Source organism: Oryctolagus cuniculus, chromosome 7 (assembly GCF_964237555.1).
Source record: "Oryctolagus cuniculus chromosome 7, mOryCun1.1, whole genome shotgun sequence".
NCBI classification, from domain to species: domain Eukaryota; kingdom Metazoa; phylum Chordata; class Mammalia; order Lagomorpha; family Leporidae; genus Oryctolagus; species Oryctolagus cuniculus.
Genome location: NC_091438.1, coordinates 81608387 through 81635178, shown reverse-complemented (window position 1 = coordinate 81635178; position 26792 = coordinate 81608387). Strand labels below are relative to the sequence as shown.

General features: G+C 39.4%; 2 protein-coding genes and 1 pseudogene across 5 annotated transcripts in view; all 3 read left to right on the top strand.

Moving 5' to 3' along the window:
• LOC100347754 (guanylate-binding protein 3) overlaps window positions 1-26792 on the top strand; it is a 216319-nt gene that overhangs the window by 57724 nt on the left and 131803 nt on the right. The window lies entirely within an intron of this gene.
• The window catches only part of LOC138850611 (guanylate-binding protein 3-like), a 65037-nt gene that overhangs the window by 14348 nt on the left and 23897 nt on the right, over window positions 1-26792 (top strand). Inside the window, exons 4-11 of one of the 3 annotated variants that reach the window (XM_070078104.1) lie at window positions 1353-1462; window positions 1669-1865; window positions 3222-3467; window positions 5674-5954; window positions 8236-8448; window positions 13290-13392; window positions 13701-13894; window positions 15337-16311. In XM_070078104.1, the coding sequence (XP_069934205.1) occupies window positions 1353-1462; window positions 1669-1865; window positions 3222-3467; window positions 5674-5954; window positions 8236-8448; window positions 13290-13392; window positions 13701-13894; window positions 15337-15564 (1572 nt within the window). In that variant the 3' untranslated portion in view covers window positions 15565-16311. Of the gene's footprint in view, window positions 1-1352; window positions 1463-1668; window positions 1866-3221; window positions 3468-5673; window positions 5955-8235; window positions 8449-13289; window positions 13393-13700; window positions 13895-15336; window positions 16312-26792 lie in introns of those variants that run through there. The other 2 variants (XM_070078103.1, XM_070078105.1) reach the window with 2 other exon arrangements.
• LOC138850613 (hyaluronan mediated motility receptor pseudogene) lies at window positions 22691-23944 on the top strand (annotated as a pseudogene).

Here is a 26792-nt window from a genome sequence, read left to right as displayed (position 1 = left end):
TGAGTTGGAGGTAGCGACTTTGAAAATATGGTTTCTGTGAAGAAATCTGTTTAAATCATCTTTAGAAAAGCTTCTGTTTATTATTAGATTTTTAATCCAACTCTCTGAGCTTTGATGATCAATTCTTAACTAATTTCTTTGAAACCATGAACTGTACCCTCCCCCAACAAAAAATCATGTATTGGGTGATTTTAAGCATTTTGTCTTCATAGTATTAGGTACAATCATTATTTTTATTTATTTATGAGTCTCAGTCTAAATTACAAGAAGCAGCAATAGATCTTTGGCTTTTCTTATGATGGGAGAAAGCACCAACTTAGAAATTGATTTTAAAAATTCAGTTTTAAACTATTGATCTTTATGTAATTATAACCAATATGGACTATTGATTTTTAATAAATAATACTTTCCATAAACCTATTCATGTAATTTAATTTGTTAAAGGATCAAAGCAAAACAAAATATAAAGTGGTGCAAAAGATACTACTGGCAGACCTTGTGACTCATACTGTGATAGGGTAATGCTTTCTACGTCTTGACAGGAATCTCATTTCCAGCCTTCCCTCCCATTCCAGCCTGTGTACTCAGCACTTCCATCAAGTGGGATAATTTTGTAATGCCTTTATGTGACTATGAGCTGAAAGTTCCAACTTAGCCTCTGTTAGTTCTTTGCCTGCTGGATCCCTTCATCTTTACAAACCCTTTTTCTATCTATGAACTCTTCAAATCTCAGCTATTTTCTATTTACTGCCATCATATCCCAGTCACACAGAATCCCTACTCATTCTGAATTCACGGTAATTATTCACATCCATAGGCCTCCGTATCTTCACCTTTGTTTTGTTGTTTGGTCTTGGACAACTTTGGATTCCACTCATGGGGAGGATTATCATTTTGGTTACATTTATATAGTGACATGTATTTGCTCTATAACATCATATTCTGGAGGTAAAAATTGTCATATGGAACTTCATAAGCACAAAACAAATGCAGGCTCTATGCTGGTGAAGAATTGTTGAACTTATTGCATAGGATTTGTGTCCATGTTATATTAATCATTAAGAATAAAGTTTACAGTGAGATACTTCTATACTTACTAGTAGACACCTGTGTTTAAGCACTTTATTAAATACTTGGACAGTAACAGTGTCATTCAGTTATTTGAATATCTATACAGAGTGTGGTCCTAATATATCAAGACTGCATTTCATTTTTGAATTATATTTGAAATTTGTTATTTACCCTAATATTCAGTTATAATATACCCAAAGTGTGAACAAGCAGCCAAATGAATGACAGATGAGTAAATGAAGAGTAGATGTGTAAGTCCCTTGTTCTAATGGACTTCCCAGGGAGACCCTAAGAATGACTCCTGGATCTTTGCCCTGGCCGTGCTTCTGAGCAGCGCCTTTGTCTACAACAGCCTGGGCACCATCAACCACCAGGCCCTGGAGCAGCTGTAGTATCCTTCCAGAAATGGAACTTCCATATTTCACTGAGCTTAGGAGAATGGCAGTTGAGACTATTTCTTCTTTATGTAACTAAATTTTCCTGGGTCATTAAGAGTGGACACAGGGAAAAGGGGAGTGTTTTTCTGAGTTGTTTCTAAGTGAGATGTAGAATTTGTGGTGTAGTTTTTTTTTTTTTTTTCCTTAACTGAGATTTCAGCTTTGTTACTGAACTCACAGAGTTAATCAGGGCAAGATCTTCTCCCCCATCTGATGAGGTAGAGGACTCCGCAGAGTTTGTGAGTTTCTTTCCAGACTTTGTTTGGGCTGTGCGGGATTTCACCCTGGAACTGAACTTGAAAGGACAGCCCATCACAGAAGACGAGTACCTTGAGAATGCCTTGAAGCTGATTCCAGGTATCAGAGTGTGCTCTGGGGATGGCTGATTTAGTTACAAGGTGGGGTCAAGCAGGACTGTCCAATGGCACTTGAAATATTTTTTTTTTTCTGAGACTGGATTGAAGCCCAAGCTAATGATGACTGGTGACTGATGGATGGGCATGATTTTAAAAATTATTATTGAAAATTTTTAGAGGATGAGATTTAAACTCAATGAGGAAATTTTAAGTTCAATGTTGCATCAGCAAATTTTGTCCAATCAGTAAAATTAAAAAAGTGAGAACTGCAATAAGTGCTTTTACTTCTAAGACTCATCTATCTGTGATACCTAGTAAGTTCAAGCATTTCTCTTACTCTATTCTGAGAAATATAGATCAACCTGGGAGTTATTAAACACGGAATCACTATGTAATCAAATGAATCCAATGACCTATTTCTTGAAAAGAACTTTCACTAGCTATGTTTTAGTACTGTTGAATGCTGGATCATTCATAGATGCATGGTTTTATCTTCAATAGTACAGGGAAGAAATATTGCTATGTGCCTACACTGATACAGTCATTTTTTCTTATTCATAACACCAACTTCTTCATCCTTAGGCAATGTTTGTTCAGTTTAGTATTATCAATTTATTACACAGATTGTATTTAGAAGAGTAGAGAAGTAATAGCATTTAGAGGGACTATCCCCTTATTTCCTTCTTATTGATGCTTTTAATAGCTATTTATTTTGAACAAAATATATGCCACAGAATCCCTCTTCAGTGTCTGTCTATTCTAATACAAGCTGACTTTGAGAGTTAGTGTGGTCTTCAAATTTTATTGAGATTAGCTTTACATTGAAGGTTACTGCTAAAGTAGGCTACAAAATAATAAATGGTGCAGATTATTTTTGGTCATGTTTATGAATCATTTTTCACTATTGACCTGAATGTTTTCTTCTCTCATGCTGTTTTAAAATCATCACATCCTTATTTCCAGCATTACTTTAAAGTTCTTGTTTCTTTTCTGACATGAAACTGCATGTAGAAATATGTGTCTGAAATAAGTGTCTGAAAATATTTGTTAATTGATTCTCCAAAATCTTTTGAAAATTGTCTCTCTACCCAACAAAACACAAGAAAAAAAGGATCCGTGCTATGTTTTCTCTGTTGAAGTGGATACCTTCCATTCCACTACAGAGTAATTCCCTTGAGTCTCAGCTCTGTGTAAAAAGGATTCTCCACACTTTGTGTATATTGGCATGACTACTTTGCACATTTGGATAAAGGACAATTTACAGACATGGGAGCTGCCATATCACAGAGATTCCTGGAAGTCCTTAGCCCTTTGTTTGTTGTCTCTTCAATGAATGATCTTTTTTATAATTTCACAGAAACGAATGCCAGAATCCAAAATTCCAACAAGCCTAGAAAATGTATCAGGTATTTCTTTCCAGAACGGAAGTGCTTTGTCTTTGACTGGCCCACAAATGATAAAAATGTCTTGGTCCATATGGACAAAGTGCCAGAAGACCAACTAGAATTGAATTTCAAGGTGCAGTCAGAAAAATTCTGCTCCTATATCGTCACACATGGGAAGACCAAGACCCTGAGACAGGGAATCATTGTCACTGGAAATCGTGAGTTTCCTCTGTGTCAAACACGACTTTCTCTAGATCAGTGTGTGTGATGAAGCTGTGATTCTACTGTGGGCTTGTCGATCATTTCATTTGCTTCTGTATAGGAATATAGAGAAGGAGATGCTCCTAGCACACCTGCAAATGATGTTGCTTAGTTAAGTTTTCTCTATGTTGGGAATTACTGAGGCCTCAATTATCTCATGAAGTGAATCTAAATATGATACAACACAAAATTCTATTAATGGGGCAATCTGCAAGTGAGAAAGCCTATAGAAAATCAGTTTTTCAGTGAGGAAGCCTAAAATATTGTCGAAATTAATACCAGTCAGAACATAAACAATAGTCCATGAATCCAATGCAACCTCATCAAGATATTGGTAATAAAAATTAAACCTATGCCTACAGACAGGGTCGGTTTCATGGACATTTAACCATAGTCTCCTGCTAATATGAGCTCATGCTTAGTTGAACATGTTGTGTATCTGGTCCCAAACACCAGAGGATGTATTTAATAAGTGGACTAGCATTTTATTTGGAATGAAGACACATCAGGTACATGATTTTCATAGTTTAATAAAATTTTACTTAATTTAAATGGAAAAGAATTTTTCTAGGAAGCTCTGAATGATATCCCTTAAAATCAATGATTTAATTTTGAATTTTGATGATTTTGAGAACCATAATAGAAAGGGTGAATACATCATTCTTTCCCTTTTTTATTCTATCAGCTAGCATTTGCAGACACTAGTCTTGTTTATTTGATCCCTTTGGTTCTTAGTCCTATCATTATGATCAATTATGAACAGAAACTGATTACTTTGACTAGTGAGATGGCATTGGTACATGCCACCTTGATGGGATTGAATTGGAATCCCCTGGTATGTTTCTAACTCTACCGTTTGAGGTAAGCCAGCTTGAGCATGTCCCGCATTGCACATCTCTTCCCTCTCTTATTCCCACTCTTATATTTAACAGTGATCACTTTTCAGTTAAGTTTCAGCACTTAAGAAGAATTGTGTATTGATTACAGTATTCAACCAATAGTATTAAGTAGAACAAACAAAAAAAATACTAAGAGGGATAACATATCAAGTTGCTCATCAACAGTCAGGGTGAGGGCTGATCAAGTCACCGTTTCTCACAGTGTTCATTTCACTTTAACAGGTTTCCTTTTTGGTGCTCAGTTAGTTGTCACCTATCAAGGAGAACGGTGGAGAGAATGATCCAACATGGGAAGTGAGATACACAGCAGACCCATAGAATGGCAGATGTCCTAAACAGCACTCTGGCCTCAGAATCAGCCCTTAAGGCATGCAGATCCGGCTGAAAAGCCCATGAGAGTATTTCAGGCATGGAAAGCCAAGACACTCTGGGGGGAAAAAAAAAACCTAAATGAAAGATCTCCATGAGTGAGATCCCAGTGGAAAGAACGGGTCATCAAACAAGGAGGTACCTTTCTCTGAAGGGAGGAGAGATCTTCCACTTTGACCATGGCCTTGTCTAAAAATTATCAGAGTCAGTGAACTCAGGGGGCTTCCATAGCCTTGGCAGCTCATGACAAGAGCCTAGGTTGATTACTGATGCCATAAACAAGAGTGTCAATTTGTTAAGTCGACAACAGGAGTCACTGTGCACTTACTCCTCATGTAGGATCTTTGTCCTTAGTGTGCTGTACATTGAGATTTAATGCTATAACTAGTACTCAAACAGTATTTTTCACTTTGTGTTTCTATGTGGGAGCAAACTGTTGAAATCTTTACTTAATGTATTCTAAACTGATCTTCTGTATATAAAGAGAATCAAAAATGAATCTTGATGTGAATGGAAGGGGAGAGGGAGTGGGAAAGGGGAGGATTGCGGGTGGGAGGGACGTTAGGTGGGAAGCCATTGTAATCCATAAGCTGTACTTTGGAAATTTATATTCATTAAATAAAAGTTAAAAAAAAAGAAAGGGTGAATAGAAACAAGAACCATGTTGTAATACAGAGAAGGATTTGGAGAGCAAGATGGGAAAGGAAGAATAGAAGGAAAAGCCAGAGGGGGATAGCGAGAAGAAAAGGAGGAGGAAGGGAAGGAGGAGGAACAGGAAAAGAACACTTCAAGATAAGTAGAATGGATTTGATGTTTGGGATGCTGATTCATAAATCCTGTGAAAACAATGAATGTGAACTATGTATTTATTCCCTCAACATTATGCGTTCGTCAGGGCTGGGCAGTCTGGTGGAGATGTACGTAGACACCATCAACAGCGGAGCTGTCCCTTGCTTGGAGAACGCAGTGACGACTCTGGCCCAGCGTGAGAATGCTGCAGCCGTGCAGAAGGCAGCCGAGCACTACAGCAGGCAGATGGCCCAGCGACTGGTGCTCCCCACAGACACGCTCCAGGAGCTGCTGGACGTGCACGCAGCCTGTGAGAGGGAAGCCGTTGAAATCTTCATGGAGCACTCCTTCAAGGATGATACCGGGGAATTCCAGAAGAACCTTTTGGTAAACATCTGACCATCTATCCTTGCCAGCGACAGCCTTTCTGGATGACACCTAAAGTCTATCTTTTCACCCTGTGATCATCCCCCTACCATAGTAGAAGGCATCCTGATTCTTGAGAATGAAAGAGCTCTATGGACTACAGGTCACCCTTTTTTTTAAAAGACAGACACTTAATTATTTGGTACAGCAAAATGAATTATCATGAGTTTAGCAGCTGAAAACAGTGCACATTAAATCATGCAGTTCCGTTTGCAGCTATATATGTCAGGGTGACTGGGTGCACTGCTCAGTGTAGACAGACTGAAAGAAGGTGTCAGATGGGCTTGGTCCTATAATGAATTTCTAAGGGAACCCCTGTATCTTTAAATATCTTTAAAGTTTGCACCAGAGCCTTCTCGTTTCTAATTTCTCTGGTTTCCTTTTCTGACACCAACTAGAGAAAAATACTTTTAAGGCATCCTGTGATTAGATAATGACGTTCCTTTGATTGTAAAGTCAACTTTAGCTATATATCATGATCCAATCATAAGAGTAACAGATATCATATTCTCAACCCAGTGAATATGAGGAATGTGGATACTAAGAGGAGAGAAGTCTTATGAAAAATCTTAATTCTATTGACTGCAGTCACCTTCATTAAAATTTTATCTTTCTATCCATCTAGGCCTAAAGTAAAAATGCAAAAGAGTCTCTCAATTTGTATTGAGGAAACCCAGTTGGATTGAAACTTAACTGAAAAGTGATCACTGTTAAATATAAGAGTGGGAATAAGAGAGGGAAGAGATATGCAATGCGGGACATGCTCAAGCTGGCTTACCTTAAACGGTAGAGTTAGAAACATACCAGGGGATTCCAATTCAATCCCATCAAGGTGGCATGTACCAATGCCATCTCACTAGTCCCAGTGATCAGTTTCTGTTCATAACTGATCATAATGATAGGACTAAGAACCAAAGGAATCACATAAAAAAAGAATAGTGTCTGCAAATACTAGCTGATAGAATAAAAAAGGGAGAGAATGATCCAACATGGGAAGTGAGATACACAGCAGACCCATAGAATGGCAGATGTCCTAATAGCACTCTGGCCTCATAATCAGCCCTTAAGGCATGCGGATCCGGCTGAAAAGCCCATGAGAGTATTTCAGGCATGGAAAGCCAAGACACTCTGGGGGGAAAAAAAAAACCTAAATGAAAGATCTCCATGAGTGAGATCCCAGTGGAAAGAACGGGTCATCAAACAAGGAGGTACCTTTCTCTGAAGGGAGGAGAGATCTTCCACTTTGACCATGGCCTTGTCTAAATATGATCAGAGTCAGTGAACTCAGGGGGCTTCTATAGCCTTGGCAGCTCATGACAAGAGCCTAGGGTGATTACCGATGCCATAACCAAGAGTGTCAATTTGTTAAGTCGACAACAGGAGTCACTGTGCACTAACTCCTCATGTAGGATCTTTGTCCTTAGTGTGCTGTACATTGAGATTTAATGCTATAACTAGTACTCAAACAGTATTTTTCACTTTGTGTTTCTATGTGGGAGCAAACTGTTGAAATCTTTACTTAATGTATTCTAAACTGATCTTCTGTATATAAAGAGAATCGAAAATGAATCTTGATGTGAATGGAAAGGGAGAGGGTGTGGTAAAGGGGAGGATTGCGGGTTGGAGGGATGTTATGGGGAGAAGCCATGGTAATCTATAAGCTGTACTTTGGAAATTTATATTAATTAAATAAAAGTTTAAAAAAAGGGAAAAAAGTAACTTTCAAATACAAACAAAAAACTCTTTTCTTATATATTCATGAATTCAAGCCATCATCGAAAGCATTCATAAAGGGTTCAAAAGTTGGTTCAAAATACACCTAAACAATTAGTGAGATATTATTGCATGTATTCCTATAAACTCCTATAAATTTCTGTCTATAGCAATCCATATGCTCTGAGGAAATTTTAATTGCAGTCAAAATTCACCTTTCTATTCTTAGTCTTGGTGGCCAGGCTACTGTTAATCTTATTATTTATTAAAGGACCACAGAGCTCAGGGCTTCTGACCCTCATTTACAGATATTGAGCCTGGGCCTCTCCCCCATGAGAAATACGTGGCTTTGCAAAGGTGAAACAGGCAATGACCAGAAGTAACAGTGAAGTAAGTCTCCTGACTGCAGGTCCATTCTTTGTTCTGGTCCACTCTGAGGCCGTCCAAATCCTCCTGCCACGTGTATCACAGGTGGACCTTCCCTGCTACTCATTCCTTTCTAATGTGTGAACCTACGTTTCCCTGGCAGGAAACCACAGAGCAGAAAAAGGAAGAGTTCCTGCTGCAGAATGAAGAGGCCTCTGTCAAATACTGCCAGGCTGAGCTTACACGGCTCTCAGCGTCCCTGATGGAAAGTATTTCAAGAGGAGTTTTCTCTGTGCCTGGAGGCCACCGTCTCTACTTAGAAGCAAGAAAAAGGATTGAAGAGGAGTATGAGCTGGTGCCCAGGAAGGGAGTGAAGGTGAGGAATAGGGGGGAGAGTTGGTCAACAAAGTAGAGTTGTGGGATCTTTGGTGCTTGTTTTGAAAATGAGGAGCACAGCACCACGGCGGAGGGAAACATTTGCTATGTTCTGGATATTAGTCCTCCAGGGTTGATGTTTCTGAGACATCGTCCTCACCCTCTCTGTGGCCACGTGAGAGTTGATGAGAACTTTGGGAGATGGAGCCAAATGGGAGGATGTTAGTTCATTAGGGGCTGCCTTTAGAGGAGATTATAGTCGTAGTTCCCATGGGACCTTGAGTTGATTCTGAGATGGATATTTTATAGAAACCAGGGCTGATCCTTGAATGACTCTCTGGCAACCTAATATCTTCATTCTACACATTCTAGTTTGATGCTGTCTTCTGTGAGAGTCAGAGCCATGTTGGTCAGAGCCATGCTCAAGCTGGTGATGTGTCCTTGAACCTTCAGACTGTGAGCTAAATACACCTCTGTAAATCAACCCATTTCAAGGATTTCATTAGAATCATGGAAAACAGGCTAATGCTGCCATTTTTAAAAAAATACTATTTTAAGATCCATATATAAGCCGGCACCGCGGATCACTAGGCTAATCCTCCGCCTTGTGGCGCTGACACACCAGGTTCTAGTCCCGGTTGGGGCGCCGGATTCTGTCCCGGTTGCCCCTCTTCCAGGCCAGCTCTCTGCTGTGGCCAGGGAGTGCAGTGGAGGATGGCCCAGGTGCTTGGTCCCTGCACCCCATGGGAGACCAGGATAGGTCCCTGGCTCCTGCCATCGGATCAGCGCGGTGTGCCGGCCACAGCGCGCCGGCCGCGCCGGCCATTGGAGGGTGAACCAACAGCAAAGGAAGACCTTTCTCTCTGTCTCTCTCTCTCAGTGTGCACTCTGCCTGTCAAAAAAAAAATCCATATATAGTTATATATTCCTACGTAACCTAGAAATATTTTTTTCCCAGAGAGAAGCTCGAATCAGAAATCCAGTTGTGAGAACCATTTCTTTGCTTAGTTTTCTTTCTTTTTTTCTCAAACAAAGGATAGTCTTCGTGTTTAGTGAAGAAAACTATTTTCAAAATGATTATGATCTCATCTGGGGTGGACAAATTCATACTGAAGTGGACATGCCGTGGATCTGGTTATGCTAGTGGTGTGCACTGATAGTAATAATGATGATGATGACGACCTTCATGACATTCACTCCCTATACCAAGTATAGTTTTATGTTATTTTATTAGATTATCAGTTTAATTCCCAGAATACTATAAATCAGGTACTAACATCATCCCTATTATACAGGTATTGAACAACATGCACAGAAAAACTAACAATTTGCCTTCTGTTAACCCACACAGCAAGCAGCCCAGTTGACAAGGCTGGTCTATCTACTTGGCCACTAGAAACTCAATTTTTTTTTCTTTTTTGGGATCTTCATTCTGTTTCTGTAATGATTGTACCAGTTTATGTTCCCCCAACAGTTGTGTAAGGGTTCCCCTTTCTCTACATTATTAATATTTCCTAAATTTTGAATCATAAATCATAGCCATTTTTTAAAAAAGTGTAGATTTATTTATTTTTTGACAGGCAGAGTGGACAGTGAGAGAGAGAGCAGAGAGAAAGGTCTTCCTTTGCTGTTGGTTCACCCTCCAATGGCCGCCATGGCTGGTGCGCAGCGGCCAGCGCACCGCGCTGATCCGATGGCAGGAGCCAGGTGCTTCTCCTGGTCTCCCATGGGGTGCAGGGCCCAAGGACTTGGGCCATCCTCCACTGCACTCCCTGGCCACAGCAGAGAGCTGGCCTGGAAGAGGGGCAACCGGGACCGAATCCGGCACCCCGACCAGGACTAGAACCCGGTGTGCTGACGCCGCAAGGCGGAGGATTAGCCTATTGAGCTGCGGTGCTGGCTAGATTTATTTTTATTTATTTGAAAGAATAACAGAGAGAAGGGAGAGTTTGAGAGAAAGAGATCTTTCATCTGCCGGTTAGCTCCCCAACTGCTCACAACAGCCATGGTGATCCTTGCTAAGCCAAGAGCCTGGTATTCCATCTGAATCTCCCTTGTGGATTGCAGGGACCCACGTATTTGGGCCATCTTCTGCTGTTTTTCCAGACACATTAGCATGGAGATAGAATGGAAGCAGACCAACTGGGACTTGAACGGTTGTGCTGATATGGGATGCCAGAGTTGTAAGTGGAGGCCTTACTTACTGCACCAAAACAGTGATCCCAAATAATAACCATTCTAACAGGTGTGAACTGATATCTCATTATGGTTTGATGTATTTCCCAAATGATTATTAACATTGAACATGTTTTTATATAGTGGTTAGTCATTTGAGTGTCTCCTTTTGAGAATTGTCTATAAGTGCACTTTGCCCATTTTTAAGTCAGATATTTTGTGTCTTCCTATTGATTTGTAGGACATATTTATATATTTTCAATATCAGCCTCTTATGAGGTATATAGCTTACCATTCCATATATGTCCTTTTCATTTTGCTGATTGTTTCTTTAGATGTGCAAGAACTTTCTAATTTGACATAGTTTCCTTGTTTCTTTTTGCTGTTATTACTTGTGCTTTTAGCAATAAAGGCAAAAAAATCACTGTCAAGGCTACTGTCTAACATCTTTTTTCTTATCTTTTCCTGTAGGAGTATTATGCTTTCCAGTCTTCATTGAAGTCTTCAATCTTTAGTATTTAGCTGATTTTTCAATATGATGTTAAATAAGGGCCAAACTCACTCTTGTATATCCAGTTTTCCCAGCATTTCATGAGGAGACTCTTCTTTACTTAATGTATATTCCTGATCCCTTTATTCAAATTAGTTTACTGTATATGTATGGGATTATTTCCAGGTTCTCTTTTCTGTTCCATGTATCAGGTTTTTTTAGAAAAAAATTTTTATTTATTTATTTGAGAGGTAGAGTTACAAACAGTAAGACTGAGAGACAGAGAGAAAGGTCTTCTTTCCTCCTGGTTCACTCCTCAAATGGCTGCAATGGCTGGAGCTGGCTGATTCGGAGCCAGGAGCCAAGAGATTCCTCTGGGTATCCCATGTGAGTGCAGGGACCTCAGCACCTGGGCCATCTTCTACTGCTTTCCCAGGCCATAACAGAGAGCTGGATTGGAAGAGGAGCTGTGGGGACCAGAACCAGCACCCATTTGGTATGCCAGTGCCACAGGTGGAGGATTAACCTACTGCACCACAGCAATGGCTCCCCATGTATTGGTTCTTATGCCAGTATTAAAGCTGCTAGAGGGGCCAGCGCTGTGGCGCAGCTGGTTAACGCCCTGGCCTGAAGTGCCGGCATCCCATATGGACGGTAGTTCAAAACCCGGCTGCTCCACTTCCCATCCAGCTCTCTGCTATGGCCTGGGAAAGCAGTGAAAGATGGCCCAAGTCCTTGGGCCCCTGCACCCACGTGGGAGACCTGGAAGAAGCTCCTGGCTCCTGGCTTCAGATCAACGCAGCTCTAGCCATTGTGGTCAATTGTGGAGTGAACCAGTGAATAGAAGACCTTTCTCTCTCTCTCTCTCTCTCTCTCTCTCTCTGTGTGTGTAACTCTAACTTTCAAATAAATAAATAAATCTTTAAAAAAAAAAGCTGCTGTTGCTTTGTGGTAGACTTGGAATTCATGTGGGGGATGCCTGAAGTTTTGCTTTTGTTGCTCAAGACTGTTTTTGGATACTCAGTATTTTGCACTTGCATACGAAATTTGGGATAGTTCCTGTAATTTTCTGTAAAATATGTCATTAGAGTTTTGATAAGGATAACACGGAAACTTTATGCTATTTTGGATACTATGGACATTTTAACAATACTAATTCCTCTAACCAATGAATATTAGGTAATGCTCCATTTGTTTTATCTTCAGTTTCTTTTCATCACTGGACTAATATTTACAGAGTATAGATCTACACCTTGAAAATGTATTATTAAGTGTTTTATCTTGCTTTTGTAAATGGAATTACTTCTTTATTTTCCTTTTCAAACAGCTAGTTAGTGCTATGGATTATTTTATATCCCACATTTTTATCAAATTTGTTTTTTTTACTTTAAAAGCTTTCAGTGGCCTTCTGAATGTATTTCCAAAGGAAATAGAATCAATAAGTTGAAGAGATATTTATACTCTTATGTTCAATACAGCAACATTTGCAACAGCCAAGATAAGGAAACGGCCTCAGTATCCATCAGTGGATGAAGTATGGAGAAAGTATTCTATATGATTACACACACACAGATACACACACACACACACAGGAACATCATTAAGTTTTTAAAAGAAAGAAATTGTTTCATTTATGACAATATGAACAAACATGGAGAACATTTTGGTAAGTGAAATGAAACAGATGCAGAAAGACAAATACTACATGATTTACTTTTATATGGAAGAAAAAGAAATGCCAAGCTCATGTTAACAGAGAGTAAAATGAAGATTACCAGGCCTGGGAAAAGATGCAAAAGGAATATAGTGGTCAGAAATTATAAACATTCAATTCTGGGATGCATACGTTCTGTACTTCACAATACATCAGGGTGTTTACAATGAAATTGACATATCACACACTTGTACTCTGGTAAGGGAGATCACTAATGTCCTCACTGCAAAAAAGTAAAAGCTTTATGTTGGCTGTGCTTGGGGGTTGTGGACGGTGGTGGGCAGCATCCCGGGAAAGGGTGCTGCTGGAAAGGGGGCTGCTCCACAGGGTGTCTATGCCTCACAAAAACCTTGGAGTTTCAGCCCTGGCCCTACGAATGATGCAGAAAATACACAGTTAGATTTGTACTTTTAACACAGTAATTTCCACATCATAAGTACTTTTCCTGCTTGCTGGTTTCCAGGCAACTGAGGTGCTCCAGACCTTCTTGCAGTCTCAGGCAGCAGCAGAGAACTCCATCCTGCAGGCAGACAAGGCTCTCACTGCTGGAGAGAAGGCCTTAGCAGGTACGGGGCCGGGCTCAGCTCACAGGAGGGTGGGAAGGTTCCTGAGATGAACGCCTGTGAATTGAAGGAGACGTTTTTCCTGGAATAAGAGACTTCCTCAGACTATTGAGCACATGGTCTGCTAAACCTGAAAATAACAAGGGCAGTTGGGCTGCACATCCAGCCAATCAGTGCCTTTCTGGCACATTCTGAAACATCCCCTTCCTGTTTAGGGGAAGATCGTCCCCTCCCACTTGCAGCATTGCTGTCAAAGCTGCCTGCTCTTGAACTCAACAGTTTTTCTTCCCTTGTTAATGTTTGTGAAACAGCTGGGGAGGCCAAGAGGGAGGCCGCTGAGAAGGAACGGGAAGTGCTAAGACAGAGGGAGCAGGAGATGCAGCAAAAGATGGAGGCTCAAGAGAGAAGCTTCCAGGAGAACATCGCTCAACTGAAGGAGAAGATGGAGCGGGAAAGGGAGGACCTCCTCAGAGAGCAGGAGAGGATGCTGGAGCACAAGCTGAAGGTGAGTCTGGGGGCTGGGCGGTGCCCCGGGGGACAGTGTTCTGGATCCTGGGAAGGGCAGGACCCAATGTCAAGCACAGGTGTCATCCCAGAGGGAACCTAAAAGACAATTGTCCCACTGCAACCTCAAATACACCTGGGTCCCCCTGAAGCATGGAAATCTAGGAGTCTCCAGCCACTTATGGAGTGTTGGACTTTGGAGACACAAATGACATTCTCCTGGGTTTGGGGCTGCAGTTGTTGCTCCAACTGTGAAATGGTCTCACTAAGCCCCTATTCAATGGGACCTTAGCTACTGGTGCTTGAGATTTCTGGAACAACTCTCAAAGAGACTGAAATAGGTTTATCTGGTCTGATAATATCAAATTTGACCTGATAGAAAATCGAGAACTCTGAATCTGGTGCATTGTTTCCAGATCTGTCTGATCATCCTTTATGACTAAAGTAACATACACATCCTTTGTCCCAGCGTGGGGTTTGATAAGCACTGTCCTGTGTGGTGTCAGCACTTCTCACGAGTTGCTGGATGAGCTCAGCTGTGACAACTCATGGAAATGAGAGCCAATTAGAATTTAATCCACATTCTTTCCCAATGAGCTTTCTTTGTCCCTATACAAAACTCCCCACTTTTCCCTGGGGAAAAGGTGCTAAGGAAATTTCACAAAAGTTAAACCATGAATTTTCTCCTATTCAAGTCAAAACTTCTGGTTATGTTGGAGGACAAATTCCACAAAAAAACCTCTAAAACAAAAAAACCAAAATGAAAGATCTCCACGAGTGAGATCCCAGTGGAAAGAATGGGTCATCAAAGAAGGAGGTACCTTTCTCTGAAGGGAGGAGAGAACTTCCGCTTTGACCATGGCCTTGTCTAAAAATGATCAGAGTCAGTGAACTCAGGGGGCTTCCATAGCCTTGGCAGCTCATGACAAGAGCCTAGGGTGATTACCGATGCCATAACCAAGAGTGTCAATTTGTTAAGTCAACAACAGGAGTCACTGTGCACTTACTCCTCATCTAGGATCTTTGTCCTTAGTGTGCTGTACATTGAGATTTAATGCTATAACTAGTACTCAAACAGTATTTTTCACTTTATGTTTCTGTGTGGGAGCAAACTGTTGAAATCTTTACTTAATGTATGCTAAACTGATCTTCTCTATATAAAGAGAATCGAAAATGAATCTTGATGTGAATGGAAGGGGAGAGGGAGTGGGAAAGGGTAGGGTTGCAGGTGGGAGGGACGTTATGGGGGGGAAGCCATTGTAATCCATAAGCTGTACTTTGAAAATTTATATTCATTAAATAAAAGTTAAAAAAATAAAATAAATAAAAAACCTCTAAAATGGTAGAAAAATAGACATATGTGCCTAAATACTGACATAGTTAAATGTAAAATTCTTATGCTTAATGAAAAGGGGTTTGAAAAGTGGACTTTCCATTTCATAGGTTCAAAAAGACATGCTTACAGAAGGATTTAAAAAGGAAGCTGATATGCTAAATAAAGAGATCAATCAGCTAACAGAAGAGATTGAAGCAATTAAAAATCAAGAACAACAACAAGGGTGGTATTCAGCGCTTCTTGTAACCGCGGGTGCTTTGTTTGGTACTGTAATGAATAGGCAGTCAAATGCAGGTATTTCAAGGCTATTAAGAGTGACTCTAAGAAGGGTATAGGCTGAGATTTCCTGGGCAGGAAAATATAAAATGGGCTTTCTTCTTCATTTTAAGAGCATAACGGTATTGCTCATTGTAAAAAGTATGTATATCATGGAAGTTTCATTAAAATATTTAAAAATGAAATATAATGATTAAAGGATATCAGGGCTTTGTATCCTAAAAAGACAAAATCCATTTTTATTGAATCATTATGATGAATTGGGATGTCAATTGAAATAAAATGAAATTGTTCATAAAAACAATTTGTATGAAGCTAAAGTGCATGGCAAGGTGAAGAAAAAAGCACAATTTGTGCTCCAGATGGAGATATTTAAGCTGTGATGAGTCCTTGATTATCAATGAGTTTAGAACAGCAACCACATTTTCTAAATAGCCAAAATAAAGAGTGAAATGCTTAAATTTAATGATAATAAAAGATATGCAAAGTAAAATTATGTGGTTCATTTTTCAATTTTATAAAGGGCAAGGAAAAATAGCTTTAAGAGCACACTGAGAAAGCAAGGAATTTTGGAAATTGGGAGTTGCTTATAATTGCTAGAGTGAGTGTCACTCTTACAATTATGTATAAAATATTAAAATGTAGGTGACTTTTTATACACCAATTGCACTTTTTGAAATTTCTTTCATAGACCTGTATACCCAAGTTGAAGTGGTGTGTATGTACTAATCTGTTGGTTGCAGCATCATCGTAATGCCAAGACTTGACAGCTGTTTAATGTAAATAATAAATATGGAATGTACTTTCAGAGGAGTACTCTATAATTAGTAAAGTGAAAGTGGGACAAAGCTAAAATTAAAAGAAAAAAGAGGACGGACATTTGGTCTGGAGTTAAGACACTCTATGAGTCTGCTGTGTATCTCACTTCCCATGTTGGATCATTCTCTCCCTTTTTTATTCTATCAGCTAGTATTTGCAGACACTAGTCTTGTTTATGTGATCCCTTTGACTCTTAGTCCTATGATTATGATCAATTGTGAACAGAAATTGATCACTGGGACTAGTGAGATGGCATTGGTACATGCCACCTTGATGGGATTGAATTGGAATCCCCTGGTATGTTTCTAACTCTACCGTTTGGGGCAAGTCAGCTTGAGCATGTCCCAGATTGCACATCTCTTCCCTCTCTTATTCTCACTCTTATATTTAATAGCGATCACTTTTCAGTTAGGTTTCAACACTTAAGAATAACTGTGTATTGATTACAGTATTCAACCAAGAGTATTAAGTAGAACAAAGAACAACAAAAAAATACTAAGAGGGATAACGTATTAAGTTGTTCATCAACAGTCAGGGCAAGGGCTGATCAAGTCACCGTTTCTCATAGTGTTCATTTCACTTTAATAGGTTTCCTTTTTGTTGCTCGGTTAGTTGTCACCGATCAGGGAGAACATATGATATTTGTCCCTTGGGGACTGGCTTATTTCACTCAGCATAATGTTTTCCAAATTCCTAGCAGGGATCACTTTTCAGCTAAAATTTAAACACCGAAGAATAATTGTGTGTTAATTACAGAGTTCAACCACTAGTACTAGAACAAAAAAACAAAGCAGACTCATAGAATGGCAGATGTCCTAAAGAGCACTCTGGCCTCAGAATCAGCCCTTAAGGCATGTGGATCCGGCTGAAAAGCCCATGAGAGTATTTCAGGCATGGAAAGCCAAGACACTCTGGCAAAAAAAAAAAAAAAAAAAAAAAAAAATGACCTAAGTGAAAGATCTCCACGAGTGAGATCCCAGTGGAAAGAACGGGTCATCAAAGAAGGAGGTACCTTTCTCTGAAGGGAGGAGAGAACTTCCACTCTGACTATGACCTTATCTAAATATGATCAGAGTCAGTGAACTCAGGGGGCTTCCATAGCCTTGGCAGCTCATGACAAGAGCCTAGGGTGATTACTGATGCCATGAACAAGAGTGTCAATTTGTTAAGTCAACAACAGGAGTCACTGTGCACTTACTCCTCATGTAGGATCTTTGTCCTTAGTATGCTGTACATTGAGATTTAATGCTATAACTAGTACTCAAACAGTATTTTTCACTTTGTGTTTCTATGTGGGAGCAAACTGTTGAAATCTTTAAATAATATATGCTAAACTGATCTTCTGTATATAAAGAGAATCGAAAATGAATCTTGATGTGAATGGAAGGGGAGAGGGAGTGGGAAAGGGGAGGGTTGCGAGTGGGAGGGACGTTATGGGGGGGAAGCCATTGTAATTCATAAGCTGTACTTTGCAAATTATTATTCATTAAATAAAAGTTAAAAAAACACCTATCTGCAGCAGTTCCTTGACCTGATACATTATGTCTGAGAAAAAATATAAACCTACTAAAAGGCAAAAAATCACAGTTTGAAGACAGCAAGCATTAGAAACAATTATGGCAGGGGTGTTGAATAATCAGATGAAGATTTTAAAGCAAGTATGATGAATACTGGTTGGTTCACTCCTCAAAATGCCCACAATAATGGGGGCTGGAGGTAAGGGGAGCTGGCCTTAGGCCAAAGCTGGGAGATGGGAAGACAATGCAGGTCTCCTACATAGATAGCAGGAGCACTATTACTTGAGCCATCACTGCTGCCTCCCAGAGTCTGCATTAGCAGGAAACTGGAGTCAAAAGTCGGATTGGGAATCAAATCCAAGTACTCCAATATAGGGCAAAAAAAAAAAAAAAAAAAAAAGACACCTTGTGGACATCCCAATGCTGTGTTGTAGTGACTGGGATTGAGTCTCTTTTCTGCTCCTGATTCCAGCTTCATGCTGCTGTGCACCCTGGTAACAGGTGAGGGCTCACATTATGGGGTCCTCATCATTTAAGGGAGTATTGATCAACTGCCTGGCACATGGTTGCCAGCGATTGCAGGTATTTGGGGAAAGAATTGGAAGGTGAATGGTGTTTCCTTTTCTCTCTGCTTTCAAATAAATAAATGAACAATTAAAAAATGAAATAAGAATAAAAATAAAATGAAAATCGAATGGAATTTAGTCTGGAGTATAAAGTTATTATCTCTATGCAGGGCTTCCAATTTTTCTCCCTCTGGCTTGCCTCTACACAGGCTCTTACAGGAGGCTCTTTAGGTCACTGCCCTTTATTCTGTCACCTATCAGATTCTCCTCGTCAGGCATATCATGTGTCTGTTGGCCATTTGGATTTCCTCTTTTGAAAAATGTCTATTGAGGTCCTTGGCCCATCTCTTAAGTGGGTTGTTTGTTTTGATGTTGTGGAGTTTCTTGATTTCTTTGTAGATTCTGGTTATCAACCCTTTATCAGTTGCATAGTTTGCAAATACTTTTTCCCATTCTGTCAGTTGCCTCTTCACTTTCCTGACTGTTTCTTTTGCAGTACAGAAACTTCTCAATTTGATGCAATCCCAAATGTTAATTTTGGTTTTGACTGCCTGTGCCTCTGGGGTATTTTCCAAGAAGTCTTTGCCAGTACCTATATCTTGCAGGGTTTTTCCAATGCTCTCTAGTAATTTGATGGTGTCGGGTCGTAGATTTAAGTCTTTAATCCATGTTGAGTGATTTTTTGTGTAAGGTGAAAGGTAGGGGTCTTGCTTCATGCTTCTGCATGTGGAAATCCAATTTTCCCAGCACCATGTATTGAATAGACTGTCCTTACTCCAGGGATTGGTATTGTATCCTTGATCAAAAATGAATTGGCTGTAGATGTTTGGATTGATTTCTGGTGTTTCAATTCTGTTCCATTGGTCTATCCATCTGTTTCTGTACCAGTACCATGCTGTTTTGATTACAACTGCCCTGTAGTATGTCCTGAAATCTGGTATTGTGATGCCTCTGGCTTTGTTTTTGTTGTACAAGATTGCTTTAGTTATTCGAGGTCTCCTGCATCTCCATATGAATTTCAGCATCATTTTTTCTAGATCTGAGAAGAAGGTCTTCGGTATCTTGATTGGTATCGCATTGAATCTGTACATTTCTTTTGGGAGAATGGACATTTTGATGATGTTGATTCTTCCAATCCTTGAGCATTGAAGATTTTTCCATTTTTTGGTATCCTCTTCTATTTCTTTCTTTAAGATTTTGTAATTCTCATCGTAGAGATCTTTAACATCCTTGGTTAAGTTTATTCCAAGGTATTTGATTGTTTTTGTGGCTATTGTGAATGGGATTGATCTTAGCAGTTCTTTCTCAGCCGTGGCATTGCTTGTGTATACAAAGGCTGTTGATTTTTGTGCATTGATTTTATATCCTGCCACTTTGCCAAACTCCTCTATGAGTTCCAATAGTCTCTTAGTAGAGTTCTTTGGGTCCCCTAAGTAAAGAATCATATCATCTGCAAAGAGGGATAATTTGAGTTCTTTCTTCCCAATTTGCAACCCTTTAATTTCTTTTTCTTGTCTGATGGCTCTGGCTAAAACTTCCAGAACTATGTTAAATAGCAGTGGTGAGAGTAAGCATCCCTGTCTGGTGCCAGATCTCAGTGGAAATGCTTCCAAATTTTCCCCATTCAATAAGATGCTGGCCGTGGGTTTTTCATAAATTGCTTTGATTATATTGAGAATGTTCCTTCTATACCCAATTTGCTTAGAGTTTTCATCATGAAAGTGTGTTGAATTTTATCGAATGCTTTCTCGGCATCTATTGAGATAATCATATGGTTTTTCTTCTGCAGTTTGTTAATGTGGTGAATCACATTGTTTGATTTGTGAATGTTGAACCATCCCTGCATACCAGGGATGAATCCCACTTGGTCTGGGTGGATGATCTTTCTGATGTGTTGTTGTATTCTATTGGCGAGAATTTTATTGAGGATTTTTGTGTCTATGTTTATCAGGGATATTGGTCTATAATTTTCTTTCAGTGCTGCATCTTTTTCCGGCTTAGGGATTAAGATGTTGCTGGCTTCATAGAAAGAATTTGGGAGGATTCCCTCTTTTTCGAATGTTCTGAATAGTTTGAGAAGAAATGGGATTAGTTCTTCTTTAAATGTCTGGTAGAATTCAGCAATGAATCCATCTGGTCCTGGGCTTTCCTTTGTTGGGAGGGCCTTTATTACTGTTTCAATTTCTGTTTCAGTTATGGGTCTATTTAGGTTTTCTATGTCTTCATGGTTCAATTTTGGTAGATTGCATGTGTCCAGGAATCTATCCATTTCTGATAGATTTTCCTGTTTGCTGGCATACAAGTCCTTGTAGTAATTTCTGATGATTCTTTTTATTTCTGTGGTGGCTGTTGTTATGTTTCCTTTTTCACCTCTGATTTTATTGATTTGGGTCTTTTCTCTTCTTTTTTTAGTTAGTTGGGCCAATGGGGTGTCAATTTTGTTTATTTTTCAAAAAACCAGCTCCTCGTTTGGCTGACTTTTTGTAATGTTTTTTTGGATTCAATCCTGTTGATTTCTTCTCTGATTTTAATTATTTCTCTTCTCCTACTAGATTTGGGTCCTCTTCTTTTGTTTGGTTTGATTGTATATTTTCCTGTGCTCTGTCTTCTAAGTCTGATATTCTCTCTTCTGCTTCACCCATTCTGTTTTTAAGGCTCTCTAATGTGTTTGTCATTTGATCTATTGAATTCTTCATTTCATTATGATTTCTCATCACTATCACAGTTTCATGTTCTACTAGTTGTTTCATTTCGTTTTGATTCCTCCTTAATCTTGCATTTTCACGAGAGAGATTTTCTGTTTGTCTATTAAGGATTTCTGTAGTTCGAGAATTTGTTTTTGAGAACTTCTTAATGTTCTTATCAATGTTTTGAGATCTGCTTCTTGTATTTCTTCTATCTCATCATCTTCATAATCTTGAATTGGGGTGTCTATTTCATTTGGGGGCATCATAGTGTCTTCCTTGTTCTTGTTACCTCGGCTTTTGCGTTTGTTTGGCATATTGGAGATATTCTTTGTTTTTTTCTTGTTATACTGTGACTCTAAATTAAGAGGACTGTCTGCTTTTGATGGATCCTTAGAGGCTGTGATGGGTGTGGCCAGAGAGCTCTGGTTCTTCAGGGTTAAGGGTGTGCCAAAGGTGATTCACCCTGATTGTTCTCTTGCTCTCTCTCTCTCTGTTTTTTTTTTTTTTTTTTTTGACTCAGTTGGGAAGTAATTCCACACAGCTGAGTGGAATTGAGAGTAGTTGATGTATTTAATGTGGCCCCTGTGGGTATTCGTTTGCTTACCAGAGTCAGGTTTTTCTGCTTGGCTAATGAGGGGCACCCGCTTTACATATACAAAATGGCGCGCACCGCTTTACTTACCTAAAATGCGCCTTCCCTTTGTCTTGCTCAGCTTTGTAAGGTGAGTGGAGAGAGAGGCTAAATGTCCCTGCCAGTTCTCCTTATTTATTCGATTTTTTTCTTTCCTCCAGCCAGCCTGGTGAACTTTCCCCAATGGGGTTTCAGGCCTTGATCTCTGCAGGCTCTTTCTGTCTTTCCCCGCCAATGTCTCGGGTTACTGAGAGGTTTTTGTCTCACCTCCCCGTCCAGGGCTGGCGCACAGACTCTGCAGCTCCAGCGGGTCTGGTGGGTCCGGCGGCTCCCGTGGCTTGGCTTCCACGCAGTGGGCTGCCTTACTCTCCCCGTAGGTCCTCCGAGTCACAGCCACTAGATCCAGAAGAGTTTCCTCTGCAATTTTTCCCTGATCCTTTTCCTGAGGCTACCATAACTCCACTTTTATTAAACTATCTTTTCCCGGACTATTAGTGTGCACCCTCACTATTCTGCCATCTTGGCTCCGCCCACCCAATATTCGTCCTCAGGCATTCCTCTGGAGGGTGCCCATCTGCTCTGATGGATGTCCTCTCCCATTAAACCTAACGTAATGGTGAACAATCTCCAGTGCACTTCTTGTCCCTGGCACCTTGGCCCCTAGCCCACAGTCACTCATGGGGCCTGTCTTGCAACTGCCTGAAATTTTTGCTTCAGAGGCAGTCCTAAGAAGCAGACTGTCGACTAAACATCATTGTCCTAAGGGTGTTTTTGGGTAAATAGAAAACAAGACTAAAATTCAACTTAAATCTAAATAGATATCTTTTGTAAATAACAACCTTACATACAAAAATTGGTTTCGGCTGCAGTGGGACATAAGTTTTAAGATCACTACCTACAAATTTTGCATTTTATCTTGCTGAGCTTGTTTTATAACTTGGTTTAACAGCAATGGATAATCAGCTCTTGTCAGCCCCCTAAAGTGGATTTTGCAGTCCATGGTTTACGTCACTGATTTCTACCTGGAGTTTGATAAAAAGGAGTAGAATTCCAAATAAATGTAATTTTGACCTTAATTCAGATAGATGTATGAGAGGAATGTCTTTGAGGAACAATTAAGGCAAGCACTGGATGAGTTGGATAAGTTACAGCAAAAGGAAGAACAAACTGAAAAGCTAGTCAAGCAGTTGGAAGAAGAAGCACAATCTTCAAATGCAGAACTAAAACTCTTAAAAGAAAACCTAAAAGGGAAAGAAGCTGAACTTCAGAAGAGTAATATTGATCACTCTCAAGCCACCTTGCTTTTACAAGAAACATATAATAATACAATGCAAAACCTTAAAGATGTTACTGCTCAATTTGAAAGCTACAAAAGATTAATAGCTAGTGAGATATAAACTGGAGAATTCAGCACTACAAGAAAAAGTGGCCTAGGCTGAAAAAAGTGCAAAAGATGTTCAACATCAGTTATTGGCAACTGAGAATGCTAATCAAGAATATGCAAGGATGCTTCTAGATCTACAGACCAAGTCAGAACTTAAGGAAGCAGAAATTAAGAAATCACAGTTTCTTCTGATAAAAAATAACTGAATTGCAGAATCAACTCAAGCAACAAAATGAAGACTTTAAGAAACATCTAGAAGAGGAAGAATCAAGGAAAGCTGAAAAAGGAAATATAATGGAAGAATAACTGATGAAGTTAATAAGTGGTGTCTCCTTTATGAAGAATTGTACAAGAAAACAAAACCTTTTCAGCTACAACTGGATGCATTTGAAGCAGAGAAACAGGCATTGTTGAGTGAACATGGTGCAGCTCAGGAACAGCTAAATAAATTAAGAGATTCATATGCTACATTATTGGGTCATCAGAATCTGAAGCAAAAAATCAAGCATGTTGAGAAACTAAAAGGTGAAAATAGCCAACTAAAATCGGAGGTGATGAAACTCTGCTCTCAGCTTGCTAAAAGAAGACAAAATGAGAGAAAACTTCAGGAGGAATTGAATAAAGTTCTGGGTATCAGACACTTTGATCCTTCAAAGGCTTTTCATCATGAAAGTAAAGAAAATTTTGCCATGAAAACTGCATTAAAAGAAGGCAATACAAACTGCTGCTGAGCTCCTATGGAGAATCAAGAAATAATGCAACATCTGAAAAACCTGTTGAAGATTAATTTATTATGATTGTTGATGATGATATTGTTGTTACTATTATATTTTAATGGGTGTTTTAAAAAATGTAAATTGGGTAAATGTAAATGAGAGAAATATGTCTAAATGTAAACTTTAGTACTCTCAGCAGCTCATTTTCTGTGGAAAATCTATTTGGGTTTGTTAATAAATACGCTTTTATAAATTGTCTGAAAAATAGTTCAACATTGCTTGAAAGTAACTAAGGTTGACATTCAGTGTGTTATCTTATTTATAAAATGTCATCTTAATTTAGAGATCTTTAAAGGGTTATTTCAAAATGTAAATCAAGGAAATAAGCAGATGGAAAAAGGTCACAAATAAAATGTGTTCGGGTATGGAAAGTTAAGAAGGGAAGAGACTTTTCTTTAAAGACTATGTTTAGAGTACCTAAGGACATGGTTTAAAGTGAAGTAAGAATTACTTTATCCTAATGGCTCATTTACTCTAGATTGGAATGGAAAAGATAGAAAGGTTTATGTAAGCTGCAGAAGATGTCAGGAAATCACAGAAGGTTATGAAAGAAAGAAATTTTTGTATACAAAAGCTATTAATCTACTTTTCTTTGACATAGAGTTGGAATTTGACCCTATGCTAAAACAATGAGGTTGTTGCAATACATATATTAGTAATACATATGTATGTAATATGTTAGTAATACATATTTGTGCAATACATATGTTAGTTTGAAATAAACTTAAAAATCTGTTTAAAAACTGAAGCATCTCCTTTTAATAGTTTTTGTTGAATTGGTGACTCTTCATCAGTTTTCTAGCCAGGTCCAGTAAGCTATTTTCTCTTCCCTACCTCTGACATTATTAAAATTGTTCCAAGTTATGGGATGATACCATGTGCTAACTCTAATATATAAGGTTTTATTTCTGAGTTTTGGGATGATCAAAGAGACAGATTTTGTGCTTTGTTGAAGTAATCTATTGTGCTCTCTGTCTCTCCTCAAGTTCTAATTGTTTAAAAACAGCTGAGTTTTCCTTATTGAAAGAGTTATGGTTTGTTTGAATATATGTACTCATTCTGAAATCTTTGAATAATCATTTTGTAATGATGCTCAAATCTGGTCTATATTGTGTCATGATGTTAAAGGATTCTGTTTATACCAGATATTTTAAACCTTCTTGGCATCTTTGAAAGACATTCAAAAAAACCAAAGTTCCAAATTCTTTGGACTTTGATATGTCCAGTTGGGTTCCTGGGATTATCAAAGGGTATATCTCTCATCCTGTAGAGATACCAACTAACAAGGCCATTTGGATTACATTAAAGGTACTGTCAAGATGTGAACTGGTGCCAAATTTTAAGTTATGATAGTGCAAAATGCTACTGATACAAATGTCCAAAAATTACAAAAGTCTAATGATCTTGTTGTTATCAGAAATGATGGTTATCTTAATGCGAAAGTCCCAGAGGCCTAAAAGGAATAAGTCAGATGGGTGCTCCTGGTAGAAATTTAGTGTGTAAAATGCTTGCTTTGCATAAAAGAGTTACCTTCAGTAAGGTCAAAAGTGCCTGCCAACCCACTCCCTGGGAGCTTCCAATTTTACCACGAGAATATCAAAAGAGTGCTGATTCTATCCTTCTGTGTTCACAGTTTACTGTAAAAGCAAGTTATTTATTCCATCCCTTGGCAAATAAAATTATAGATCATGTCTTTTTGTGGGTTTTGTCCCTGCCTTGTAACTGAATGTCAACTTGATTGTCAAGGTATTTTCTTCCCCCAAATTGTGCTAAACACCCCATTACCACCAGTCCCTACAGGTTTTTCCCCTCTTAAAGCGCCCCCTTCAGGCCACTCTGGCTGGAGATCTCTGACTTAAATAAATCTTGCTATTCTCTTGAGAAATTCTTTTTCCATGTGAGACAAAAAACCAAGGTAATCTTATCTCCACTGCTTTTCACCTGTAACACAACATTTCACCCAAGTGAGCTGAGCTTGAAGAACTATCACAGAATTAATTTATTTTTATATTTAAATATTTATTTATTTGAAAGAGTTATAGAAGCAGAATGGAAAGACAGGAAAAAACATCCTCCATTTGATCGTTAGCTACACATAAAGCACAATATTCAGGGTTGGGCCAGGCAAAAGCCAGGAGCCCAGAACTTCATCCAGGTCTTCCATGTGGGGGGCAGGGGCCCAAGCACTTGGGCCATCTGTGCTGCTTTTCCCAGGCCTTTAGCAGGGAGCTGGATAAGAAGTACAGAAGCCAGGATCCAAACTAGCACCCATATGAGATGCCAGTGTTGGAAGCAGTCGATTTATCATTCCTTGGAAGAATGCATGTTCAAGTCTAGGGGCCCCCACTTCAATCCACCTCCCTCTGATGCATGTGCCTGGGAAAGCAGCAGAAAATGGTCCAAGCACTTAAGTCACTGCCACCCACCTGGGAGGCCCCCATGGATTTCCAGACTCCTGGTTTCAGCCTGGTCCAGACACCTCCCTCCCTTTCAAATAAATGAAATAAATCATAAAAAAGATAGTGCATAGCTCTTTCAGAGGTTGCAAGAAATATTTTCAAGAAATGCACAACCCAGGAAACAGAAGTCCCTGATTCATTCTGCTCTTCAGTCAGATTAAACCATGCCACAGATGCAGACTTTAATGGAAGCAGAAAGCAGGGACTTGCAACCAATCTGTGTGCATGCTGGCCTGATCTCCCTTCTGCGAAGCAAAGACTGTTCCTCTGTGGACGTAGTGAGTTTCTGTGCAGATTCTCTGTCCTTGATGTTAGATCAGGGGAAGAATCCTCTCTGGAGGCAGCAATGGCAATCCCTGGAACATAGCACAGCTGCCATGAGCTCTTTGGCTTGTCATACATGATATATTCATAAAAGGGATCTGGGATTTATTATAAGCTATCACAC